The 25,932-nt window shown below is 40.5% G+C and overlaps 1 protein-coding gene across 1 annotated transcript; it reads left to right on the top strand.

The window, feature by feature from the left end:
• Positions 1 to 14,316: 14,316 nt before the first annotated feature.
• On the top strand, positions 14,317 to 21,857 carry LOC128746240 (irregular chiasm C-roughest protein-like). The gene is made up of 8 exons (XM_053843289.1): positions 14,317 to 14,665; positions 14,735 to 14,886; positions 14,960 to 15,337; positions 15,401 to 16,049; positions 20,572 to 20,708; positions 20,781 to 21,058; positions 21,122 to 21,363; positions 21,430 to 21,857. The coding sequence occupies exons 1-8, from the start codon at positions 14,317 to 14,319 to the stop codon at positions 21,855 to 21,857; spliced, it is 2,613 nt and encodes an 870-aa protein (XP_053699264.1).
• Positions 21,858 to 25,932: the final 4,075 nt, after the last annotated feature.

Genomic DNA, 25,932 nt, shown 5'->3' with positions numbered 1-25,932 from the left:
TGTGCTGAAAATCGTATGTTTGTCAGTTAGTAGCATTATAAACGATAGAATATCAACTTGTGCGCGTTTTATTAGGTTTTATTTACGAATCCGAATTTGTTAAGAGATATTTACGATAGTTTTCGTACATTGATATACGAGTTGGTGCTGAGATATACGAGTTGGTTCCATCGTCAATCCAAAAATCTTTTTTTTTTTTTTTAAAACAAGCATCTTTTCCGACGTGACTGCACTGCTGCGCTCGAGTATTGCTTCGAGTTTTTAGTATAAAACAATACAAATGTAAAATATTTACGATATAAAACCCTACAAGTACAAACTACTCCATAACATACAGAAAAGAGAGTGCTAGTGTGCAAGCAAAATGTGTAGGACGATGGTTTTAAAGGATTTTCTTCTATAGAAAATGTCATGTCAGTTCGTCAGCGTTTTTAGTTTGTTTAGAAAGAATTTTTTGCCGATTGACATTGGTAGCAACCCTTGGTGTCTGTATACCAGCAGTTTTTTGATATCTAAAAATGCGTCTCATTTTCAATAGCGCAGAAAATGTTTTTGGCTAGTTGGGTCATTTGTCGAGGATTTTTCAGCAGTTCTGAACAGAGTTCAAGCTTGGTTGCTTAATATCTAAGCAATCGTGGATTGGTTCTTCCGAGCAATACAATTATTTTTTTCTTTAGCATTTAGGATGTCTTCTTCTGATATAGGACAGTCCCAAATATTATCATTTTAGTGCATTTATTGCCAATTTTTGTAATTTTTATTCATCTATTAGTTTTGAACGACTTAACCGATTATAATGATGTTTTAATGTGCAAGAAAAATATTGATTGGTTGGAAGCCCGAACATCCTCCCCCTCAATTTTTACATTTTTTCTAAACAGCTGTTAGGTATTATAATAAAAAATCGAAAACGTGCGGAGTTTTGTTTTTACTCGCAATGAAATAGACATTGAGAAACCTTAATAAATTATTTAACCTTTTTCAGAAAAAAAATTAGCTTTGCTAATAAGAATTTTACACCTGTGATCTCACAGATCTTTGTCAGTATGTCGTGCGCTGGCCACTCTAGCCCCACGGCACGACTGTTTGATCTTGTTCGATAGAAGATGAAAAACTTTCAAAGCTCATTGCACTGTCATCGGGTGGCACTGTCAGTCAGCTGGACTCGGGCGTTGTCCTAGTCGGACGCACCATCGCCAGAAACAAATTACCCGCTCGTTATCCGTCCGAGATAGGAATCCATCAAAGATTAACCAACCCTTCTAGCGTTCGTTGCTACCTACGACGTACCAAGTTGGATGACGGTTCTCGCCTTTTTCACTGCAATAATACTGACTGTAGCACGGTAGCCGCCATTTGACCTAGATGTGTGCACGCCGGTCGGTATACAGGCAGCAGGCGGACAGGACACTCTCAGGGAGAAAGTGCCGTTCAAAGCGAAGAAATTTTTCAAGTGGCACCATTCATAACTTTATTGCATTCATTAGAGAGAGAGAAAGATAGGGATAGAGTGGGGCATAGACTCGTTCGCTCGTTGGAGGTTACCCGTTTGCCATAATCGCGTGTTTACTTTTCATCTGCTTTTCAATTTGTTACAGAACGTCCCAGTTGCGGCAAGAAAAGGATGCTGCTTTGACTGGTGAGAAGCTTTAGTAAATAGTTATTTTTACCGGTGAGAATGACTTTCACGCCGGTTTATTGCAGCCGAATTGAAAGAAAATGCGTTTAATTAAGCGCAGCAGTCGACTTGTGCACGGTACTGTAAGGTACCTACTGTACGGTTGCGTTTCTTCCGTATCAAACGAGCCACTGAAGAGTGAGCGGAAACCGTCATGAAAGAAAAGTAGCTGCCAGGCAAATTTTCCGGAAAGTTTATGAATGTCGGCATCATTAGTTTCCTTTTTGATGAAAGCTCTGTGTGGACGCAAAAGTGGACGCTTTCAAAATAGAATCATATGTTGAGTTGCAAAAAAAAATCTTGAAACACAATTTAACCATGCCTGGAAACTATCCTTTTCAGTTGCAAACATAAATTGATAGTTAACGGGAGGAAGAAAATGAATGGCGTACAGTCCTACCCTCAGAGGATTTCAAAACAGTCGGAAGATCTTCAGCAGAGTTTGTGAGACAGTTGCGTACAAAGTTGCGGCTTGGAAAATGATTTCGAGTCAAATTGAGTGACAGTGCGGAACTGACCGTTCCACACCCCCCTCTTCGCTACGAAACTATTTCCAATTACAAAAGCCAGTTCTAATCGGGTAATAACGTATCGTCATCGCCTTCAGCCCATCATCGACCAACGCCTTTCTGCAATTGGTGAAATTCCCATTCGGCAACAGAACGTTGCCCCTTACAATCGCCACAATCCTCTTTTCGGTTGCTCTAGCATTTTCCGCACAAACTGGCCGCACAACACGCACCTTCGTTCCGTTCGTTCGTTAGAGTGTAACGTCAAGCACAGACCCGTTATCTAATCTATTTTCCAGGCTCTGGGCACCTACTAGAAGAAAACCATCACTCACTGCTAACGGTCTGCCGTTTTCCCCAATAACAGAAAAAAAGGTGACTCATAGTTCCGAAAATACCTGCCAACAAACGCAACGGAACGGGGTGATGGAGGTTCCGTGCACTACAGGAACGTAAGCTCCTTACGGGCTTCTTCACTATTGAACCAATCACTTGGAGGGAAATAATCCTTTTTTACGTTCTCGGAGAAAGCGGCCAATGCACTACGGTAGCATGCATCGGCAGAAGAGGGGTTTCCTAAGCTTCACTTTTTAATAACGGACTTTTGCCTATATGCATGTATCGTCCAGAAGCGATAGTGAGTGAGCGGTGGCGTGGCGGTTGTTTCCTTGTTCCTCGGTCGTGGGCCGCACAACCGATGAAGCTAACGACAATGGAACGTTTTCCGTTCGATGGGCAGCAGTGGCATGTCGGTGCGGTTTCTGGTTCGGTCTTTTCTTCCAGTAAGCGTCCCGTAGTGAGCCTCGTGCTGGGGAACCGGCAAAGGGAGCTCAAGCTGTTCGAGTTAAAATTGATGAAAAAGTGTCATGGAAGCACCACAAAGGGTTATTGTTTCAGTTTCAATTAGGCTTACAGCAGGTTCTGGAATGGATATGCTTTTCGCAGAAAATTCGAGCGCTATGAAACGGACTCACGTTGTTCGGCATTGTTGTTCGATTGATTTGAGCATGCATGGATTGGTATAATTAACGTTGGCTTAAAACGTCAGCAATTTTTGTAACGAGCACGTAAATATGGTGGCAATTATTAAGCAATATTTTGCTGCGTTAGGTTTCCCCAAAACGAACTGTCCATCCCGGCCCGGCTTCGTCTCTGGTTTTCGATTCATTTACGCCTCAGCGGTCGGTCGGGTTGCTATCATAATCCTACCGGGTGTGAAGTGGATCAGGGTGGCTACTTTTTGCCTGTTTTTATTTCCTGTCCTATCACTGTGTAGCAGAATAGCATTTGCCGCTCTGCCGTGGGCGAAAATATGAATCTACACTGCATCACGACGCTGCTGCTAGCAGGATGCTTTGGGTGGTTGGTGGTGCGATCGCTTCGCGCTGAAACACAGAACGAATACCCCCGCAATTAGCAGTTATTTCAAGTTAGCCCCGTCATTCACGTCAGTCTGACGACCCGGAGTAAAACGGAAATTATGACACCATTGCCGAGCGATCCACCACCACCACCATCCGTGGAAGGGTGGTCGGGTTTCCGCTCCGGTTGTACGGTTTTGTACTTTTATTCATAAATGCGGGCGTTTTTTTTCCTTTCATTTCTGCAAGGACTTTCGCAGTTGCCATCCATCCCATCGCCCTCGCCCTCGGCCTCGGCCTCGGCAGCATCGTTTTGTTTCCTGTTACGAGCTGCGCTGCTGGCATAGGATGATGTCGATTGTGTAGGTGTCATTCCGAAAATTAGACCTTAATGAGCTAATGATTAGTATGCTTTACGAGCGAAAGCCGGACGTTTTCAGGTGGTTGGCTTGCCAGCAACATCGCTCTGCCACTTCACCGTTAATCCCAAGGCCGTCAGAGAGCATTTGTTGTTTAATTGCTGAATAACTGACTTTGAGTAGCATGCTTTTTTTATAAAAAGAAACCTTGGACTTCGCTCAATGGGGACAGACTTAGCAATAGAGAAAAGTTTGTGAACAGAACAATATCATTGTTAGCGCTGGGATAGTATGAAACCTAATGGTTTTTGTTAGCAGAAATTAGCTCCTTGTGTCCAAAAAATATTAATGAACAAAGCTTCATTTGTTTAAAACATATGGAACAGCAATTGATCCAGTTTGCATGGAATGCTGTGGAATTTCATTGAAGCCCTGTAATGACACTGAAGCTGGAGCAATGAAACCAAACAAATCGAGCCATAAATAGTCAGTAAGTGAGAAGCACTGCAACGGAAACCAACACTTTCCTGCTGGGTATTTGTGACACTTGAATGGATGAATGCACTGCTGTACGGTTTATTTTCCATTTAGACACACACACACAAGGGAAGAGAAGATCAACACAATCAAGAAATTTCAATTTGAAGATGGGCCTAGAAGGCAAGGTACTTCGGAAATTTGCACCCACCTCATTTTTCATTTTTGTTTTGAAAAAGCTGAAAATTCTTTACAGATCAAAACTTTAAAAATGCGCAGGGTACGATAATGCAATTGGGACGGAATGCGATTTGTTTTTCCCTTCAATAAAACGTCAATTTTGGCAAAAACAAACCAATAATATCGACTGTGCTGTGCAGCGAACAAAAGAATAAAATTGTATTCCCGAAACAAAACATTGTACCTTTCTGAAATTGTTCTAATGGCAGGCAGTAACTGGCTCGTTACATCCAAGAGCGGTATGGATGAAATGGTGCATGCAGCAAACCAGGTTGGTCTTAGGTTACGTTGCAAAGCGCGAAAATCCATGGGTGACAAAAGGTTGGGAGAATCAATTTCCCTATTAAAGTTATTGTAGCCTAGCCACAAAAACAGCTAGTGAATCGAGGTCGAGTAGACAGCGGCAACGCTCAGAACACGGTGGTAAATCCTGAGGATTACCCCATGGTAGATGCTGCAAGGCAAGCCGGACAAACTTTTGCAAAGTCCACGTTACTTGTTGAGGACACCATACCATGCTACAATTCGAATAAGCGGTCGAATAAAGGCGCAATATAATGATTTGATACAGTTTAGGGGTCGTTGAACGTGAGCTTAGTATCTAGTAAAATACCACGGTCAGTAACATGGTCAACTGTGCGTAACTCAATCCCATCAGTTCGGTAACTAAAGCAAGTCGGATCAACTAGATCTTGTAAGCGGCGACAACTATCAACTTTTTCAACTGCCAGAAACAGTTCAAGATCATCAGCATTAGCAAGTCTGCGTCCTGTAGCCAACTGAAAGGTGACGTGGTTCAAAAACAGCACAGTAGGGTAACCAACGTATTTTGGACCCCTTTAGCAGCTGTACATAATTTGGACACTTACAGCAAAATCAAATGGAAGTGTCCAAATTATGTACAGCTGCTGATGGGGTCCAAAATAGGTTGGTTACCCTATTGTTTAAACGAACACTAATATAGTTGTAAAAAAGTAGAAAGGTCTATGTCTCTGTAAGTACAAAAGTAGGCTTGGCATAAGACTGCGAATGTATAAACCAATGTACAGTCCCTTCCCTTAATATTGATACTACGGACGTTTCTATAAATTTTGCATAATGATATCAAATTTAAACATTATTAGGTTGAAGTGTATGCTTCAATTCCAACAGCTTGTTTAACAGCTTAGGTTATTCGTTACGTCTGCGGGGCTGGGATTTGAACCCGGCTCCCCGGTGTTAGAGGTGTGAATGCTAACCACCACGCCGGGATTGACCCCTCGAAATATCTACAACAATCTATGAATTCTGCTCTTTGAATATTCTAAATGATCGAGCACAATTTGCTCTGTGTCAAACAGTATTTATGATGCACTTAAGTATTTATGATGCACTCTCAGTTCACACTGGGTGGTGCACTAAGAGCGCTCTCTGCCGATTGACTCTGTAAATACCCCATACATAACATTTTCGAAGTTTGTTTAGCTGAGGTGTTACAGTTAAATAAGCAAAATAGGTACACTGAGTGCAGGACAGCCCTAGTACCAAACCTGCTTTCATGGTTCAATATGGCCTAACTTCTTGTCTTCCAATTATTACCTAATTTTGATAGATTTAATGCAAGTTCTGTTTCGATATATGTATTATCCGTCAAGTCTTAAACCAAGCTGTAGCCGTCACACATTTGTAGTTAAATAGCGATATAGATCCACAAAGATTGCAGCGTTACACAAAGTTAACACAAAAAATTGTTCCCATTTGAATGTTGTGATTCTATAACCAAGAAGAAATTTGTATTTAGAGTATTTAGAGCACATAAACGAACTAACTTCTCCTTCTGCCTTTCAAGAAAGCAAAAAATAAACGTTTTTTCGTAAACCCATTATAGAAGAAAAGCTTTCAATCACTGAGTATTTTCAACTTTCTAAACTCACTGTTTACAGCCCAGTAAGTATCAGGGAAACAGCCTTCAGTTTGTGTTTTTCGAATTTAAATTTCGCACTTTTGAGCCTTAAAGCATAAAGATATTTAAAACGTTTCATTCCAATCACGTGAGTGTGAGTTTAGGAAAACATCATTAGATAGTTGCCCTGGTGCAAATGTGCATTTGGAAACAATTTAACAAAACCAAGAACAACACAACTGCTGTCTTGTTACCTTACAGAAATCAAAGATTATTTTTATTATCAACCCTTCCCCCACGTTGTAGATATTTTATCAATTTTATCCCTTTTTATCAGTAGCACATCGTTGCCACAACCCAATGCATTCTCTTTTCACTACTATACCAATGAAATGGCAAACATGTGCATACATTACAACCGAAAACTACAGCTGTAGCTCACTTTTCCAACACAGACATCAAATTCGCCTAGGTGGAATCGTCTCACCGTAAAAAAATTTCCGATTTTTTGGGACAAGAAACTTTTGTCTCTTTTTCTGGCCCTCTTCCCTAACACAGATATCAAATTGGTCTAGTTTTAATCGCGGGCGTAAGAAATATGACTAGGATGAGGAAATTTTTGACAGTTTATCTGGCGAGCTTTTGAAGCAGATTGATGTCTCTGCTTTTGGTATAGTTTAAATAAACGTCGTAAAGAATCTTCGGCCTGTTGGGGGTTTTGTCTCTGATCACGAAGGAAATGTATGGTGAAATTTGACCTTGAAACCATTCGATAGTTTTCACTATTGAGTGATCGAAAATGAAAAAAAATTAATATAAATCACATTATTGCTACATCTATTATCTATTCATCCATTCATAATTGGCAGACCTATTCGCGTTCAATATCTCATACTTTCGTGACGGTAACTAGAATCTAAATTATGGAATGACACCCTACGATAAAACGTAGTCTACGTCCTTGCTGCTATTTGGAAGAATGTTGGAGTTCAACATCAAAAGCATTTTTAATGCGAGGCCATATTGTCATATTCTTGTATTTTTTAGCCCGCAAACAAGTAAAATGTGGGTGTTAGAAAGAAAGTTATTACCAATTGGTTTTCAGGTTACAGAACGATTTTACTAGAATTTTTTTTGTTAGATTATAGTCACTTGGGTCATTCGTGGCTTCGGCGGAGTTGGGATTTGAACCCGAGTTCTCGACGTGCGAAGCGTGAATGCTAACCACTACGCCGGAACTAACCCCTACTAGAAATTAGCATTGACTAATTGAATAAATTTATCTTGTTAAAATAACTATTTTTTCAAAAATTGTAAAATTTCGATGGTACGTTGACTTTATCTTTCTATCATACCAATATTCACAATAAAATTTTATGCGCACATGCTGCATAACTACGAAAACTTCTGAAAATTTCTTTTTTATTATGGCCGCAATAAACTAAATCATGAGGATAATCTAACAGTAAAAGCACAGACAAACAGACGAGACACTCGCGTTAGTTTCATCGTCCAATCAAAAACCACTCATTTTTCAAAAAAGCATGTTTCGCAACATGGCTACACCGCGGAGCGCGAGTGTTGCTTCGAGTTTTCAGTATAAAACCATTCAAATGTAAAAACCCTACAGCATAAAACCCTGCAAATGCAAGCTACTCCGCGACATGCATAACAGAGGGTGCTAGTGTGCAAGCAAAATGTGTAGGACGATGGTTTTTAAAGGATTTTCTTCTATGTGTCATGTCAGTTCGTCAGTGGTAAAAGTTTAACTTCTGAAGGCAATAAATTTTTCAGTTTTTAGCTTATTAAGCCATTGCAAATCATTTTCAAAGTTTTTGTCACTCGCCCCCCCCCCCCTCCCTTGGAAATTGACTTGAAATATCGGGAGGACAAAAAATAATTTGTAGGATATGAGTTAAATTTTTTTTATAAAATCAATTTTCTGTGGGCTCTACAGCTTGAAGAACTCGAAAAATGAGTGTACGAGTTGAGTTAACGCATCTATCACGAAATAGAAATGGAAGTTCAAACAGTGGAATTTCCGAAACTCGACCGTAAAATTTTCTTTCGTTTTTGTCTTTTTTTCGTAGATTTTTGCATGAAAGATAACAACGTATTTATTAAAAACAAGAATAGATTTGGTTTTCACGTTAAAACTTTAAGTAAAAATGCCTAAAATCCATATTTTTTTTACTCGATTAAAAAATTCTCTTAGTTTTTTTTGCCACCCCCCCCCCCCCCCCCCTTCGGTGGCCCAACATCGAAGGGCCAAAAACTTTTTTAAATATTTGTAATGGCCTTATTTATTACTTATTTAGCTTCTTTGCTATTGCTTGCCTTTATACTTTACGGCTTTATTACTTTGTGCCTTAGGAGGTCGAACGAAGTGAAAAGCTTCATTAAATTATGGCGGTGACTGTCAAGCAACGAAAAGCATAATCAGTTTTATTGTTGCTTTCAGCAGAGCGTAATAGGACTATTTTAACTTATGACCTGATGCTTAAGGAGGTTCCGACCAAGTGATGAGCCACTGGGCCGGAAGGTTTCATACCGACCAAAAGAAGGTTCTAGTGGAACTCACAGTTTTATTAGCAGTTTCATGACATTGGTCATGAAAACCACTAGAGGAACGTAATAAAACTTAAATTGCTAGTTGTTAATACTTATAATCGATCCAGTGGTTCAGAAATCACCCTAGAGGCCAAATAAAAAATTACGGGACTAATTGTTTTCAGAATGGAAAAAGAACAGCGAGTTTGAACAAGTTTCTGCAATTTGTGGTATTTTTGCAATTACTTTTATTCATAACTACAGCAATTTTTATGGAATTGCTATATCAAGAAAAAATAATGGTCCCAAATTACTACCCTGTACTGTGGTATATTTTTTCTTAGAATATGCAACCGGGAACCAGCTCGTCTTTTCGGCAGAGATTGCTTTAAAATTTTGAGATTTTTTTTTTGTCTTATTGAAAATAAAAAAAAAGTGTAGAAGGGTCTGTATCGCGGAACACACTCGCAGGCCTGGCGTAGGTCTACGAATGTAGCTACAGTTCCTCCCCTTGATGTAGATACCAAATTTGCTAATTTAATGCGCAGTTAATACCGAATTTGAGCATTACCAGCTCGAATTGAATTGAATTGACCGCTATATTGCTTCAAATATTCTGGAATTTGTACCTTTAACTCTGAATGCTATGGACAACGGCTACCACGTAGAAGCTATTTGCACGGACTTTAATAAGGCATTTGACAGAATAGACATACCATTATTAATCTTTAAATTAGCAAAAATCGGAATAGAACCGAAACTCTGGAAATGGCTTCTATCATAGCACATCGGACGCAAACAAATTACAGGCCGGACTCGATTATCCGGGGATTCGATTATCCGGGTTTTTAGACTCGATTATCCGAGTGAAAAAAAAAATTATTTTTTTCAATGATTTATTTTAAACCTTAATGTTATAGTTTTCATGCTACATGATGATTCCAACTTGACAAGTATTGATACACCTCCCTAAAGCTACAAAATTCCTTTCTTATGTTACTTTTATCGGCGAACAAAACAAAAATAAATCCTGCGATGATGGAATCAATTTTTTTACTTAAAAATCATCATCATCATCACCATTACCGTCATCATCACCATTGTAATCATCAATAAAAAAATTGCAAAAAAGGAATTTTAAGACTTTAGGGGAGATTGATCAATAATAAAAAAAAGTTTATAATACCTAAATATTGAAGAACATAACATACAAAAAATAATATGGCACCAAAAAAAATTATCAGTGGAAAAAATCGTAAGAAAGGAATTTTCTGACTTTTGGTAAGATAGATCAATAATAAATAAAACATTTTTGATACCTAAAAGTCAAAAAACTTGACTTGCCTAAAAAAATTTTGTACCAAAAATGATGATTCGATTATCCGGGTGATTCGATTATCCGGGCTGAAAATCAAAATTGCCACCCGGATAATCGAGTCCGGGCTGTATTCGCTTTGAAAATGTCCTCTCTGACTCTACTCAACTCATCTCTGGGGTTCCCCAAGGTTCCCACTAAGGGTCACTTCTTTTCATTTTACACGTAAATGACATTTTCTTCTTACTTAACCACTCAAAAGTAGTTGTGTATAGTTGTATGTATAGTATGTATAGTCGTATGTATTAGTATGCAGACGACATGGAGACATACAGGGTGTTAGGTAACTCGGTGCAAATATTTCAGGGGATGATAGAGGACCACATCTGATGAAAATTCCTCTACGCATTACAGAGTTATTACAAAGTTACTCAACATTTTTAGCTATCGGTACTATTTGCCTTAAATTAGTATTAAAAGTATGATAGCTAGCTCAGTTCTGTTGATTTCATTCGAAAGCTTATAAAATTTTATAAAGAAAATGGCCCTTAAATTTCGTATTTCATGAGATTTAGTAGCTTTTCAGAAGTTTCAGAAGCAAAAAAACTTCTAAATAAGTGTTTCTCAAGGCGTTTTCATCAAATTGTTACTTAAAAAGTGTGATAAAGTTAATTGCTTTTATCTGCTAATCGTTTTGGGTGTTGTTGTTGATGAGTTTATTATAGAGTGGTTTAACAAACGGGTCATTCAGCAGTCACGTTTTGGGTGTTGAATTAGCATCTGAAAACTGCAGGAATTCACGCATACATCACGCAGAGCACACTAGATCGTCGCGTGCGACGGACACAATCTAACGCGTATCTCTCTATGACGTTTCTGAAAACGATTGCAGTATCAAAATGTGTTCTAGGGAAAAACTTTTACGACAACGCACCGTCGCTTCCGAGAAGGAACGCAGCTTTCAACGAGGCTCCGAGGAAAGCAGCATCAGCAAGTGGCGTCAGCGATTGGCCATGAAATTTTGCGGATTGTGGGAAATGATCCCCAGACAAGCATAAGCCAAGTTGTGCCACAGTCCCTTGTCACACTGAAACATGCTTGCCACACTACAGCTTCAAGAGCTGCTGCCTGCGGATAAACCTAAACCAGCAGTAACCAGCAACTAAATACACCAGCAAACGTGGAAGCGAACCCTCAATCTATGAAAAGCATTGTTGTTGCTGTTGCTGTTTTTCATGTCATACCGTCTCGGTCGCACGCAGTGATCGAGTGTGCTATACGTGATGTATGAATCCGTGCAGTTCTCAGGTACTAATTCAACACGATATGTTCAAAATTAAATGGCAACTTAAAGAGAAAGCCATTTCATCCCAAAGAACAAATTGTAGAACAGAGCTTCAAATTGGCAGAAAAAGCAATCAACTATATCATACTTTTCAGAAGATATTTGGTAAAAACGCCTCGAGAAGCACTTAATTCGAAGCTTCTTGCTTCTGAAAAATTACTAAATATTATGAAGCAGAAGGCTTAAGGGCAATTTTCAGTACAAATTCTTTTAAGTTTTCGAATGAATGCAACTGAACTGAGCTAGCTAGCAAACTGTTTTACTAACTACACTGCCGCCACCTGGCAGTAATACATAATTTTGTTTTATTCTCCCAATTCCCCGTATATGCGTCACGCGTTGCCCTATGCGATTATTTTTATATGTCTGTTCTTTGTTTCTACCACCGACAACAAAGACTGTTATCTACTCGGTCAGTGTGATAGAAGCAAAGCAGTGCGTTGCCGTCGTTTGCCCGGCAAGTCTCGGATTAAAGCCACCGTTTAATGACAAATATTTTATGTTACAAACAAGTTCATTAAGCCAATAAACATATATCAACTGGTTTGTAGGTTCAAGCTAGTTATCTAAAGTTAAAACTACAAGTCACGCACAAATCTTCAAAATGCGACATCACGACCAATCACCAAAAGAAGTGTGATAGTAATTTGGTGGTTTAACTCATTTAGGAGCTACAAATTTTAAAAAACCGATACTCATATCTCAGGCATTGGAAAATTTAATCACGACCTCATCTAACAAACACTATAAATTTGCGTAATAAACTGTTCAACACGTATCGCATTGTATCTACATTCGTAGTTCTATGTCAACCTAGCGTTCATGCCATAAGCACAAACCTTCATACAGTTTTTCAATTTTATATATATCATTTTATGCCAATTATATATTGTACCTTAATAATATCCTAATTGTAGCGATAATTCGTTCTAGTCTGGCCACGTGGTTGTAGTATTTCATAAACTTTAACAATTAACCGAGAAATGACCGTTTAAGCAGAAAAAATAAATTTGTAGGACGATAAATAGGGTCTCCCCGTTTCACCCGACCCGGACTGAGCCGAATGCATCCATTCTAAAACGAATTCCATGTCGCTAAGCTAGCTATAGTATAGCTAAGTAAATGTCCGATTTTTTCTACCCGGATAACTCGACGAATTCTGTCCTACGGTCGTTCCATTCGAAATGTTACGCTACAAAACGTTAAAAGTATTGAAACCGTACATGTTGTAATGCAAATTGCGACTATAATTGGCAACGTAATTTAACTTCTCAACAAGTCAGCGCAAATTTTACGGCGACATTTCGTATAGAGTTTCAGTACTAATTATATTTTTTTATCTTATCTGCATGAAGCAATGCACTGCTGTACGTGATGGACTCACCGCGTTTTTCCCCCTCCCGACCAACCGACCGATCTACCCATTTTCACACTCCCCCCACAACTGCCGTCCCATCCAGCACCGGGAAGCAGCCACGGCAAGCGGCAATAATTGAGCGTAATTGACTGTGCAGTATAAAGTTATTCAACACCCGTACTAAAAAGGGATGGCAAACGGCATCCGAATGTGCAATTGATTCGAGCTCTGGCTTTGTTGGAATCCTATTTGACTGTGGATTTTATGATGACGCCATTCTCCGTTTACACCGTCGTCTCCGAAGCGACGGGCGGACAAGGCTCGGATGAATGAACTTTCTTCTACGACTTCGACGAGTCGTCTTCTCATGTCTTAACCACCCGGCGCGGCCTCGCTTCCTCCCCACCAAGCTCCCCCGGCACAGGGGCTCCGAACAGCCAGAAGAAACATGTAAATTTCTTCCCCTGTTTTATGGCTTTTCAATCGAATTTTAGGATTTTTATCGATGTGTTCTAGTTGGCAGAAGATTTGATTTTATGTTCCGAAGAACTTCATTCCGCCGTCGAGCTGCCGCAAGAGGCCGGGAGGTCCGGCAGATGTGTGGCTGTGTGTGTAAGTGTGCGCGCGCGACCCCCCCAAGGGAAAAACCATCTGCTTGAGCTTCCCACGTCGGATGCCCATGTCGTTCGAAATTTGATTTACTGCTGGTTTATTTATTTCACATTGACTTTATTTGTCTGTTTCCTCATGCTGTCAATCCTCCGCCAGTGGTGTTGGTGGTGGTGGTGGTGGCATCAGCTGGGATTATTGGCTGAAAATCGCTTTGTTTTTTTTTGTGGATTTGCCCCATCAAATCTGGCGGCTTATAAGTGTGGTTTACAAGTTTTACAAGTTTATAAGTGATTGTCTTGAGATAAAAAAAAGAATTTTGATGGTTTTTCAATAACGGCATAACTAATGGATTTTTTTTTTTTTGATTTTTTCTCCTATTAATTTCAGACTGTTCGAGGTGATGCTGTAGCGCCGCTCTGCGTGCTGTGAACGAACCGTTAGTTAACTTGCAATGCTTCTGGATCGGTAGCAGCTAAAAGCATGCTAGTGATCCGCCACATACTTGCACCTGCAAACAGACACATATCTACTAACACACAGTATTAGCTCACAGCATCACGCACCTTCAAGTGGGTGGATTCGAAAATTTTGAACCACATTCTCTCGGTTCAACCAATCTTTCTTAACCAAAATGAGAACAACTACTGCCGCAAAGCTGCTGCTACTAGCTGCACTGCTTTCCGCCGGCCGGGCTGCCAAAGTGGTGCACGCTGGCAGTCAGCGGTTTGCGATGGAACCGCAGGATCAAACGGCAATCGTGGGCTCCAAGGTTACGCTGCCCTGTCGGGTCGAGTCCAAGGTTGGCCAGCTGCAGTGGACCAAAGACGACTTCGGTCTCGGCTGGCATCGCAATCTGAGTGGCTTCGAGCGATACTCGATGGTCGGAAGCGACGAAGAGGGCGATTACTCGCTGGAAATATACCCGGTCATGCTGGACGACGAAGCACGCTACCAGTGCCAGGTCAGTCCCGGCAAGGATGGTAAGTGATTTTAACTGAGAAGGTCTTTGAAAATGATTAGAGAATTAAACGAAACTTTCGATTCGATAGGAACACCCGGCATTCGATCACGCTTCGCCATCTTAACGGTATTGGTTCCTCCGGAACCACCGAAAATCATTCAAGGGGACTTCCTTGTGACTACCGAAGATCGAGAGATCGAACTGGAATGTGTCTCGGTCGGTGGCAAACCCGCTGCTGAGGTAATTCTTTCACAGTTTCTCTCTTTCAGCGATTACGACTCTAACAATGGGTTTTTCTTTATAAACAAAACAGATCACCTGGATTGACGGCCTGGGCAACGTTATGACCAAGGGAATCGAGTACGTGAAGGAACCACTAACCGACACCGGTCGGTATACGGCCAAGTCGATTCTCAAGTTGACACCGAAAAAGGAACACCACAACACATCGTTCACCTGTCAGGCTCAGAATACGGCCGACCGCACGTATCGGTCGGTGAAATTGAAGCTCGAAGTGAAGTACGCCCCGAAGGTGAGCGTTTCCGTCGTTGGCGGGGCACTTGCCGGAGGCAGAATATCCGAAGGGGCCGAGGTCCGGTTGTCCTGCCATGCGGACGCCAATCCAAACGACGTCAGCTACCGATGGTACATCGGTGACGAGCTCGTCGTCGGAGACTACACAACGGAAATGGTAAGCTAGCCAGTACCTGAAATATCTTTCATAACCTAAATTCCCACCATGTTTCCCTCCTAGATTATTCACAATGTGTCCAAGAAATTCCACGACGCCGTCGTCAAGTGCGAGGTACACAACGCGGTTGGCAAAAGCGAAGAAAGTGAAATCCTAGACATTAGCTACGGCCCAACGTTCCGTACCAGACCGAAGTCGGTGGAAGCCGACTTGGACCGGTCGGTAACCCTATCGTGCGATGTCGACGGTAATCCTCCGCCGGAGATCATCTGGATTCACGAGGAATCCAACCGCGTGGTGTCGACATCGGCCAACATCACGATCATCGCCTCACGCGAAACGGCCGGAAGCTACTACTGCAAGGCCAGCGTGATGGGATTCCCGGAAATCGAAGCCGTCTCGTCGTTGTACCTGAAGGGTCCCCCGCAGATTCGTTCCAAGCGACAGCAGTACGGAGCGGTGAACGATAACTCCCAGATTCAGTGTGAAGCCGTTTCGGTACCGAAAGCAAAGCAAATCATCTGGACCTACAATGGGCTGGAAATCAACAACGAAAACGACTATACGATCCTCGAGAACCATCAACCGGAGGGGGTTCGTTCGACCCTGATCATCAACAACAGCCAGAAGCAGCACTTTGGTGTGTACAACTGTACCGTGATCAACGAGTACGGGATGGACTCGATCGAGATCGAGTTTAGGGTTTCCAAAGGTAGGTTTAGAATACTTCGAAGAAAGCACTGGCGTGTTTGGGTTTTGACCATGGATCGGGTACCAAACTGTTGCAACATCATCTTAGCTTGAGCTACTGTAACAGTAGAACCATTTCTCACAGAAAGCTACCTACTTTAGTGAATGATTGTGGGCTATTTCTTGAACATTCATTCCAATCAATTCGAGTGTGACAATAATGAACTGCATATAATATTTGTAACGCTAGAATGTACTCAGACTTCGGTACTTGTACTTCCGTGTTTCCTGTTTTATTGTTTCGTTTTTCTTCATCTGCTGTCCCAGTTTTTTCTTATTTCAGGTCTTGTTTTTCACTCGCTTCTTGTTAATTTTTTCTGATCTTGTTTTCCTTTTTTCGTTTCCAGTTTTTGTCTTTATCAAACTCTTTTTATCTATTTATTTTTTTATTTTTATGGACTTCTCTTTCTTGACTTCGTCTGTTTCGGTTTCCTGTTTTGATGTCACATTTTACCGTCTGTTCAGCGTCGTTTATTCTTTCCAGGTACCGTTTTTTCCATTCCTCCCGATTTTCTTTTTTTATCTTCCGTTCCTTTTTCTATTCCGTTTTACCATTTATCCTGTTTTCCTTTTCTTCTTTGTGTCTCCCAGTTTTCCATTTTGTCCCATCTTTCTCCTTTTGTATCCCGTGTAGCTTCTTTTTTTCCGTTTCGCTCGTTTCCTCCTTCGGGTTATTTTTTTCTCGTTAATCTTCTTTTCCCTTTCGGTTTTTCTTGTTCTCTGTTCCGAATTCCCTTTCTTGTCTCGTTTTATCTCGTTTTTCTTGATTTCTACCCGTTATTTCTCACCCGCTTTTTTGCCTTTTTCCTGACTCTTGATTCTCCTCTTTTCGAAACAAAAAGCTTCTTTTTGCTCCGTGTTTTGGTTTTTAGCGTTCTTTGTCCCGTTTCAACTGTTTTGTTTTTTACAGTGCCGGTTTTTGTTTTTTAACTCCTTTTCTATTCTGTTTGAATTTTCTTGCTGCCATAATTCCGCTTTTTCTTTTCCTCCTACTTTTTCTTCTCCTTTTTTCTGCCTTTTTCATCCTGTTTCGGTTTCTACCATTTTCTGTCCCGGCTCGACTTTTTTCCTTCTTCGTAGTGCCGTTTTATGTATTTTAAGTCACTATCCAATCCCGTTTTTTGTTTTCGTCTGTTCCTCTTATTATGTTCTGCGCTTTCCATTTTTCTTTTCTATTTTATTCCTTTTATCTTCCGAAAGTAATGATTTTTTCCAGTGCTCTTTTTCCTCTTATTTTCTCCTAGTTTTTCCATTTTCCTCCTCCCGTATTTTCTCTTTTTCTCATCCAACTATCCAATCTCTTTATCGTTTTTCTCGTTTCGTTTTTTTCTGTCCTTTTTATCCTCATTTTCTTTCACGATTCTTAGTGTTTTTTCTTCTTTTCTCACATCTTTTTCTTTTCTCTTTCGTTCTTCATTGTTCTGCTCAGTCTTCTCGTTTTCCCCGTTTGCTTCGTTTTCTCAATTTTTCCCATTTTCTTCTTTTCCACTCCCGTCCCGTTTCTCTTTCCATTCGGTCCAGTGTTTCATTACGTTTTTTTTTCATGCTAGTTTTTATTCCTTCTCTCGCTTTGTCCTCGTTCCCGATTTTTCTAGCTTTTCTCGCTTTCTCTTATGGTTTATCTTATTTTCTGTTACGTATTACCTTTCTTGTCTCGTTTTCCCACTTTTTCTACCGCATTTTTCCTTTTTTCTGGGGCTGTTTCTCTTTTCCTGACTCATTGCTCCTTTGTCCGAGTTTCTGTACCGTTTAGACCTTTTTCTTTTCTTACGGTGCCAGTTTTCGATCTTTAACTCATTTTCTATCCAGGTTTTCATCTTCGTCTGTTCCATTTTCCTGTTATTATGTCCTAATTTTCTTCCTTTTCTGTCACGTTCTGTTTTCCAGTCAGGCCATTGCAAATTATTTTTAAAGTTTTTGTCACTCCACCCCTGGAAAATTGGCTTGTAAAATCAGGGGGCAAAAAAATAAAATCAATTGTCTGTGGGCTCTACAGCCTGAAAAACTCGAAAAATGAGTGTACGAGTATAGTTAATGCTTCTTGCACGAAACAGAAATAGAAATTTGAACAATGGAATTTTCGAAAATCAGCCAAAAAAATTCTTTTTTTCGTAGATTTTTGCATGGAAAACAAAAACGTATATATTAAAAGCAAGAATAGATTTGGTTTTCACGTTTGAACTTCAAGTAAAAATGCCTTAAATCCATTTTTTTACTCGAATAAAAAAACCTTTTTGTTTTTTTTCGCCACCCCTACCCCTTCAGTGGCCCAACACCGGAAGGACAAAAACTTTATAAAATATTTGCAATGGCCTTATCCGTTTTGTTTTCCGTTTTCATTGGTTTCGCTTCATATTTTTCTTTTTCTGTCCCATTTTGCCTCTTTTCTGTTTCTCATTTCTCCATTTTCCTCTCTCGTCTTTCTCGTTATTTGTTCCATTTCTATCCAGTAAATCTTCATTTTCTTTCACGTTCCTTTATGTTTCTTTCTTTCTTTTCTCTTCCTTTCTTCATCTGTCACTGTCCAGTCTACCACTTTTCCTCGTATCGCTTTATCCCTTTTGTCTTCCGTTTTTAAGGGGGCATAGTACTTTTGACACCATATTTTTTGCCTTATTTCAAATATTTTTTTCTCGATAACGCGAAAAGCGAATCGATTCGGGTTTTTTGCATTCTAAACATTGCACTTCATACTAATATATACAATTTTGTTTGCATATGTGAACCTCTTCCCCTCTCCCCTACGGCTCCTTGAACATGATCATTTGAAAAAAACTTGATTTGCGGTACCATGGATTGGCGCTGGGGGGCTTATCCGAATTGAAAAATTCCAAAACGACATGAAAGTATATTAAATTATCTCGTGTTTGACCCATCCTTTTTTTTAAATTCGAACGCATAACAAAATGGTGGATATTCAAACCGAAAAGTAAGGTTTTTAGTCGAAAAAATTGACTTTAAACATTTCTAAAAAATACAAAAATTGTAATATCGAAAAAAGGATGGGTCAAACACTAGATAATTTTGTTGGCTTTGAAACAAAAAAAGAATCATGAGAATTGCTTGAGCCGTTCTTGAGATATTTATGGTACCGACTTTCAAAACCTGGTTTCGAGAAAAACGACGTTGAAGTTTTTATTCGCTGTGTAATCGCTCCAGACATGCGCGGCACAAATAGCTGTAACTTTGCCAATTTTTGGAATTCATCGAAATGACTTGAAACACATATGGTCAAAACGTTAATCTTTCGAAATAATCAATAAAAAAAATTTCGATTTTTTTAAGTTGAAAAAGTACTATGCCCCCTTAACATTTTGTCTCCATTTTTATTCCTCTTCTGTCCCGAGAAGTGGAAAACTTCAGTTCTCGTTTCTTATTCTTCTTATTCTTTTCCTTCTATTCTATCCCTTATTCCTTGATTTTTTGTCCCGTTTTCTCTTTTTTTCTGTCCAGTTTATCTTCATTTTCTTTCACGTTTGCTTATATTTCTTCCTTCTTTCCTCATAGTTTTCTTGTTTTCTCTTCCGTTCTTCATCTTTTTCTTTCCAGTTTTCTACGTTTTTCCTTTTTTTATGTCTCGTTTGTCCTACCACTCTGTCACGTTTTCCTTTTGCTTTTCTCTTTTTCATGCCAGTTTTTATTCTCTGTCTCACTCGCGAGAACCTTTTTCCTATTTTTCTATCCCGTTTATTCAGTTTTTGTCACGGTTTCCTCCTCGATTTTTTTTCTAGTTTTTGAAGAGGCGTGACAGCTTCTAAACCTCAGGAATAAACAATAAAATCAAAAGATAAAAAAAAATTTAAGCATATTCTTCGTCGTCGTCTTCGCCTTCGTCTTGGTCTTGCTCTTGGTCTTGGTCTTGGTCTTGGTCTTGGTCTTGGTCTTGGTCTTGGTCTTGGTCTTGGTCTTGGTCTTGGTCTTGGTCTTGGTCTTGGTCTTGGTCTTGGTCTTGGTCTTGGTCTTGGTCTTGGTCTTGGTCTTGGTCTTGGTCTTGGTCTTGGTCTTGGTCTTGGTCTTGGTCTTGGTCTTGGTCTTGGTCTTGGTCTTGGTCTTGGTCTTGGTCTTGGTCTTGATCTTGGTCTTGGTCTTGGTCTAGGTCTTGGTCTTGGTCTTAGTCTTGGTCTTGATCTTGGTCTTGGTCTTGGTTTTGGTCTTGGTCTTGGTCTTGGTCTTGGTCTTGGTCTTGGTCTTGGTCTTGGTCTTGGTCTTGGTCTTGGTCTTGGTCTTGGTCTTGGTCTTGGTCTTGGTCTTGGTCTTGGTCTTGGTCTTGGTCTTGGTCTTGGTCTTGGTCTTGGTCTTGGTCTTGGTCTTGGTCTTGGTCTTGGTCTTGGTCTTGGTCTTGGTCTTGGTCTTGGTCTTGATCTTGATCTTGGTCTTGGTCTTGGTCATGGTCATGAACAGACAATACCTCATCCTGGACACGCCAGCGCGTTCGAAATCATCTGTTTTCAGAATAATCAAAGTGTCATTTCGTCTCTCAACAGATACTGTCCTCCTGCCGGTAATCATTTTCGGTTCGATTGGAGGCTTCATCTTGGTCATCGTTATGATCGTCATCGGAATGTGCTTTTGCGTACGAAAAAGCAAGAAAAAGCTTCCACCGGCCGATGTCATACCAGAGGTAAGCCTCCGCTAACACAAAGAACTTTACAGAAAATCAGAATTTTAATCAAAATTTGTTATTCTTCATCAGCAACATTACATCACGGAAAAAGCCTGCAAAGAAAGTGATCGGTCTTCGAATGTGAGCGATTTAAAGATCGATCGCGATCACGAATACTCGGAAACCTGCTCGGGAACGGACAGCATCGCGACTCGGCTAGCGATGAATATCCTCGGTTCGTCAAGCGGCAGTAACAACAGTGGCAACGGAAACATAGGCGTCGGTGGCGTCGGCGGTGGTGGTGGTGTCGGTGGTGGAGGAGGAGGAGTCCCATTGGCTGGTCCAGTGCGAATTCCAAGCGATTATCGGTAGGTTGAGGGTAGATTTCTTGCTCGTTGAAGGCATGGCACTAACCAAAGTTGAATTTGCAGATATTCGGGTGACTTTACCGACGGTCTCGGTCAGTTGCAAGCGAAAATCGGCCAAAGCAATGGCGGTTATGTCCCGTATGTAGATTACGCACATGACTACAATATGCCGCTACACGTGAACACTAATGGACAACTGCCGAATGGGAATCTCAGTTTGACGCGAAACCGTATCGAGCTGCGGCAAGATAACGGACTTCCCAACATCGGAGGTGGAATGGGAGCGCTGTCAAACAGTCTCATGAGTAAGTATTCCTGTTCGAAGTTCTTCCTTGCGAAGTAGTCCAACGTTTTCTTTTTGTCTTTTTCAGATACATCGCTGATGACCGCTCCGAGCATAGATCCGCGCTACAGCGCCACCTACGGCAATCCGTATCTGCGAAGCAGTACCACCCAGTTGCCGCCCCTTCCGCCGCCGAGTACGGCTAACCCGGCGGTGACTCCGGCTCCGCCGCCTTACAGCGTCGGTCGCGGTCAGAACTCCCTCCTCTCGATGGGCGTCAACCTGGGAGTTGGCAATGGGCTCAACAGTGGCAGCATTGTCGGAATCACTTCCGGCCTGACCAGTCCCGAATCGATACGATCGTCCTCGGGCGCCAACACCAGCATGGATCAGACGTCCCAGCAGAGTCAGCCAACACCTACACTTCCGGTCTCCGGAACCAGTCCCTGTCCAGGCCAATTCATTCTTCCAGCGAACGGGGATCTGCGGAAAGGAGCCCTGGCAACCCATGTCTAGCGTAAGCGTTTCAATATCCGGTTGTTATCCACTGCCCGCGCGGCTTAGGTGTTTGTGAGCAGCTTTATTCGTAGCCCCCCATTGCAGGGATAAGTAGCTTTTCCGACGATCAACGGAAGCTTCACACTGAACGAGCTGGGCCGTTTCGTAATTGTGAATATGTGATATCAAATTTTTATTTCGCCGCTGCTGCAGCAGCTTACCAAAGTTAAACGGTCAATTTGATTCACCAAACGGGGAAAAGAATCCTCAGCTCAGTTCAGTTCAGTGAGGGTGTCGCATTGTTGTGCAAGGAAGAAAACCTAAGCGCTGCTTCTCTACATAATCAAGGATCTCCTCATTCAATGGCAGCCTCTCCCACCACCCACTCGTGTGTGTTCAGTAGCGCATATCCTCCTTAAATGCCTTGCCGTCATCCAATCCGCTCTCCCCTCATTCACACTTTCGCCACCTATATTTGCGCCATTCAGTCACCTTTTTCCCCACCACCATCCACCCGCACCCCACGTCAACAACAATCTTCTACAACGTGTATAAGAGACGAAAAATGCGTGGCCTTATTAGTCGAAACTAACAAAAAAAGAAAAGAGAGATAAAAACCATTCGAGAGAAGAAAAAAAATCAGAAGTTGAAATTGGAAACTGTTTTTTCTTTAAACTTGTTCTTACTTAGCGAAATCTATTATAATCGAAAATTCGAAATTTTATCGTAGCTTAACAGGAAATTCGGCTTGAGCTTTAAAAAAAAACATTTTCGTAGAAATCTGACAGACAGACAAGCAGACAACTGTGTATATCGTTGTGTAACTCGGAAACCAAACAACATAGTAAAGAAAAAGAAAACCTGTAACACCTTTAAAAACTACATAAAACACTACTTATATAGGGCTGAGATTTAAGCATAGCACAGGCCAAACCTGTCCCAAGTGCGTGTGTGCTTTTATTCTCTCACTCTCTGTTGACGACGATAGTATCGTTATTTTAACAAACGAAGAAGAAAAAGTTAAAAAAAAACCTGTAAAAGAAAAAACGAACAAAGTTGCATTTGTGGTTTGAGCTTTTAAAAAGTTTTGCTGAAGCGAAAAATTGAAAGAGATTTAAGCGCGCGCGCGTGGATGAAGAGGCGGCAGCGGGCAACGGGCGAGTGAGCGGAACGGGAACTTTCTGCCACTCCACGCACGCCGAGCATATAGCTAGCTAGCCGAGGATGCAGAAACGAGATTTCATATACGTATTAAGTTTTTGCCAATAACCCTCCCACTACACACCAGACACCAGACTACACACACACACAATAGATAGATCCTTTTTGAAACGAAACGGGCTCTCTTTGTATCGGAAAAACCGACGGGGTGGAGGTGGGAAAACATCACGGCAACAGCAACAGCAGCAGCACAAGCAGCAGATTAGACGAAAACAGCCGGTGTCTCGGTCCGTGCCCTGCCAGTAAAAGAAAAGGACCTGCTCTTCAGGTAGAATGCATTCGTTGGGCGCTGCCTGCTTGTTCTTGTTGTTGTTACTGCTGCTGCTGCCGCTGATGATGATGATGATGATTATGATGCTGTTTTATCAACGAACGTCTCGTTTAGACAAACGAAAACAGCGACTCACCGCCGGCAGATGAAAGTAAACGAGACGCCGTTCGCTGCAGTAAAACAGAAGCATCGCAAAATTGAAGCTAGCATTACAAAGATGATCGAGCATTAGCAGACTGCGAGTGTGTTGTAATATACCAAATTACTTTTTTGATTATCCTTTAAGTTTTAGCAAAAAAAGAAAAAAAAGATGAAAACAAGCGGAGGGCAAATTTTACGAGATATTATCCGATAAGAGAAATGAGAGCAAAGATTCCCCTCGACTGATAAGTAGTTATTCTTTGCAGGAATATATATACATAGCTAGTGGTTTTAGGTACTTAGTTAAAATATTATACCGTTTTCGCTGATCCAAGAAAGTGTAGTGCTGAGCAATGCAGCAAAAAATATATGTAATATTTTATTTTTTACGGAATCTGAAGGAATTGTAAATAGCGAGATTTATTGCCGGAAAACGAAAATGCATATATATATTACAACTAGTGATCTGAGATACTTTTAGATAGTGCAAGTAAACGAATCTTTGTAAAAAAAAACGAACATATATTTCATTGGACTTGTGAAACGTCTGTCAATTGTAAATAACAAAACAGAAATCTCTCTATAGGCCATAAGGATTTGAAGTCAATTGATTCTCATATAGATAAAATGGAAAGTAAACGAAACGCTGATTTTGACGAATAATAAATGTCCGCTGTGTTTTGATTGATCTGGAACAAAAAAGAAAATCCCAGCTAGGAAGTTCCTACATAGTCTTCCGTCCTCTTTAAGACAGTCCAAAAATTCTTAAGCTCTTCATCGACCTCCAATTATATCATTTCTGCAAGATTCTTTAAGGGGGCATAGTACTTTTTACACCATATTTTTTGCCTTATTTCAAATATTTTTTTCTCGATAACGCGAAAAGCGAATCGATTCGGGTTTATTGCTTGCTAAACATTGCACTTTATACTAATATTTACAGTTTTTTTTGCATATGTGAACCTCTTCCCCTCTCCCCTACGGCTCCTTGAACATGATCATTCGAAAAAAACATGATTTGCGGTACCATGGATTGGCGCTGGGGGGCTTATCCGAATTGAAAAATTCCAAAACGACATAAAAGAATATTAAATTATCTCGTGTTTGACCCATCCTTTTTTTAAAATTCGAGCGCATAACAAAATGGCGGACATTCAAACATAAAAGTAAGGTTTTTAGCCGAAAAAATTGACTTTAAACATTTCTTAAAAATACAAAAATTGTAATATCGAAAAAAGGATAGGTCAAACACTAGATAATTTTGTTAGCTTTGAAACAAAAAAAGAATCATGAGAATTGCTTCAGCCGTTCTTGAGATATTTATGGTACCGACTTTCAAAACCTGGTTTCGAGAAAAACGACGTTGAAGTTTTTATTCGCTGTGTAATCGCTCCAGACATGTGCGGTACAAATAGCTGTAACTTTGTCAATTTTTGGAATTCATCGAAATGACTTGAAACACATATGGTCAAAATGTTAATCTTTCGAAATAATCAATAAAAAAAATTTCGATTTTTTTTAATTGAAAAAGTACTATGCCCCCTTAAGGAATCTAAATATAATACTCTATTATAATTAACTTTCCGTCCACATTTTTGCAGCCAGAGGCGAATTACGGCCTTTGTATAAAGGGTAATCAATCAACGTTTAGTCAAACGCGTCGAATGTGTCTGATTTGATTAAATTTTCTATTATTAAATCAAATTATATTCCTTTGGAGACATGCCAAATCCGGCTAAAATAGCACGGAACAGTCGTGTAGCTTCAAAACAACTGTACAGGTTTGCTCAGACATTCGTTCACGTAAATTTTTCGATTGACGGTTATAATGAAAATTTCGCTTCCCATACCACAGGCACAAATAAAGCTTGAGTCATTTAATATCTGGATGCACTGTTTAATTTTATTGCAGCGTTCCTAGTGTTCGAAACTGCAATGTTTTGACAGCAGCTTGTTTTTTATTCCACTCTTCAGTACTGAAAAGTTCGTGACGACTAATTTTGTTTCAAAGATGATATACTTGATGCAAGCCGCAAACCGATAACTAATTTTGGACATCCACTACGAAAATCCGAAGTAGTCAGGTTCAAAAATTAAGTCATTAAATTGGCTAAAGCGACCATGTGCAGCGTTCTCAAGTATTTCCATGAGCTGCATACCAATGATCGGGATGATCATGGCAAGCGTCGTAGAGCATTTAAGGATCGGAAGGGATAAATCCAGAGCTGTCGAATTATGATATCACCAAGAAGTTCAAAACCAGACAAAGCATCGTCAGAGAGATTCGTCTGCGAGAAGGATTTCGATCTTTTCGGGCCAGTAAGCAACAAAACAGTACACTGAAGCAGAATCTATTGGCCAAAATACGTACTCTGAAGGTGTACAACGAAGTTTTTACGAAGTACTCAGGAAGCATTCTTCTAAACGACGAAACGTATGTAAAAATGGATTATGGGCAGC

This window comes from Sabethes cyaneus, chromosome 1 (genome assembly GCF_943734655.1).
Source record: "Sabethes cyaneus chromosome 1, idSabCyanKW18_F2, whole genome shotgun sequence".
NCBI lineage: Eukaryota > Metazoa > Arthropoda > Insecta > Diptera > Culicidae > Sabethes > Sabethes cyaneus.
This window is presented reverse-complemented; position numbering and strand designations above follow the sequence as displayed.

Coding starts and splice junctions, on each gene's coding strand:
- LOC128746240 (XM_053843289.1), top strand. CDS start 14,317: ATGAGAACAACTACTGCCGCAAAGCTGCTGCTACTAGCTGCACTGCTT. Junction 16,050..20,571: donor CGAGTTTAGGGTTTCCAAAG/GTAGGTTTAGAA, acceptor GTCTCTCAACAG/ATACTGTCCTCCTGCCGGTA. Junction 20,709..20,780: donor CGGCCGATGTCATACCAGAG/GTAAGCCTCCGC, acceptor ATTCTTCATCAG/CAACATTACATCACGGAAAA.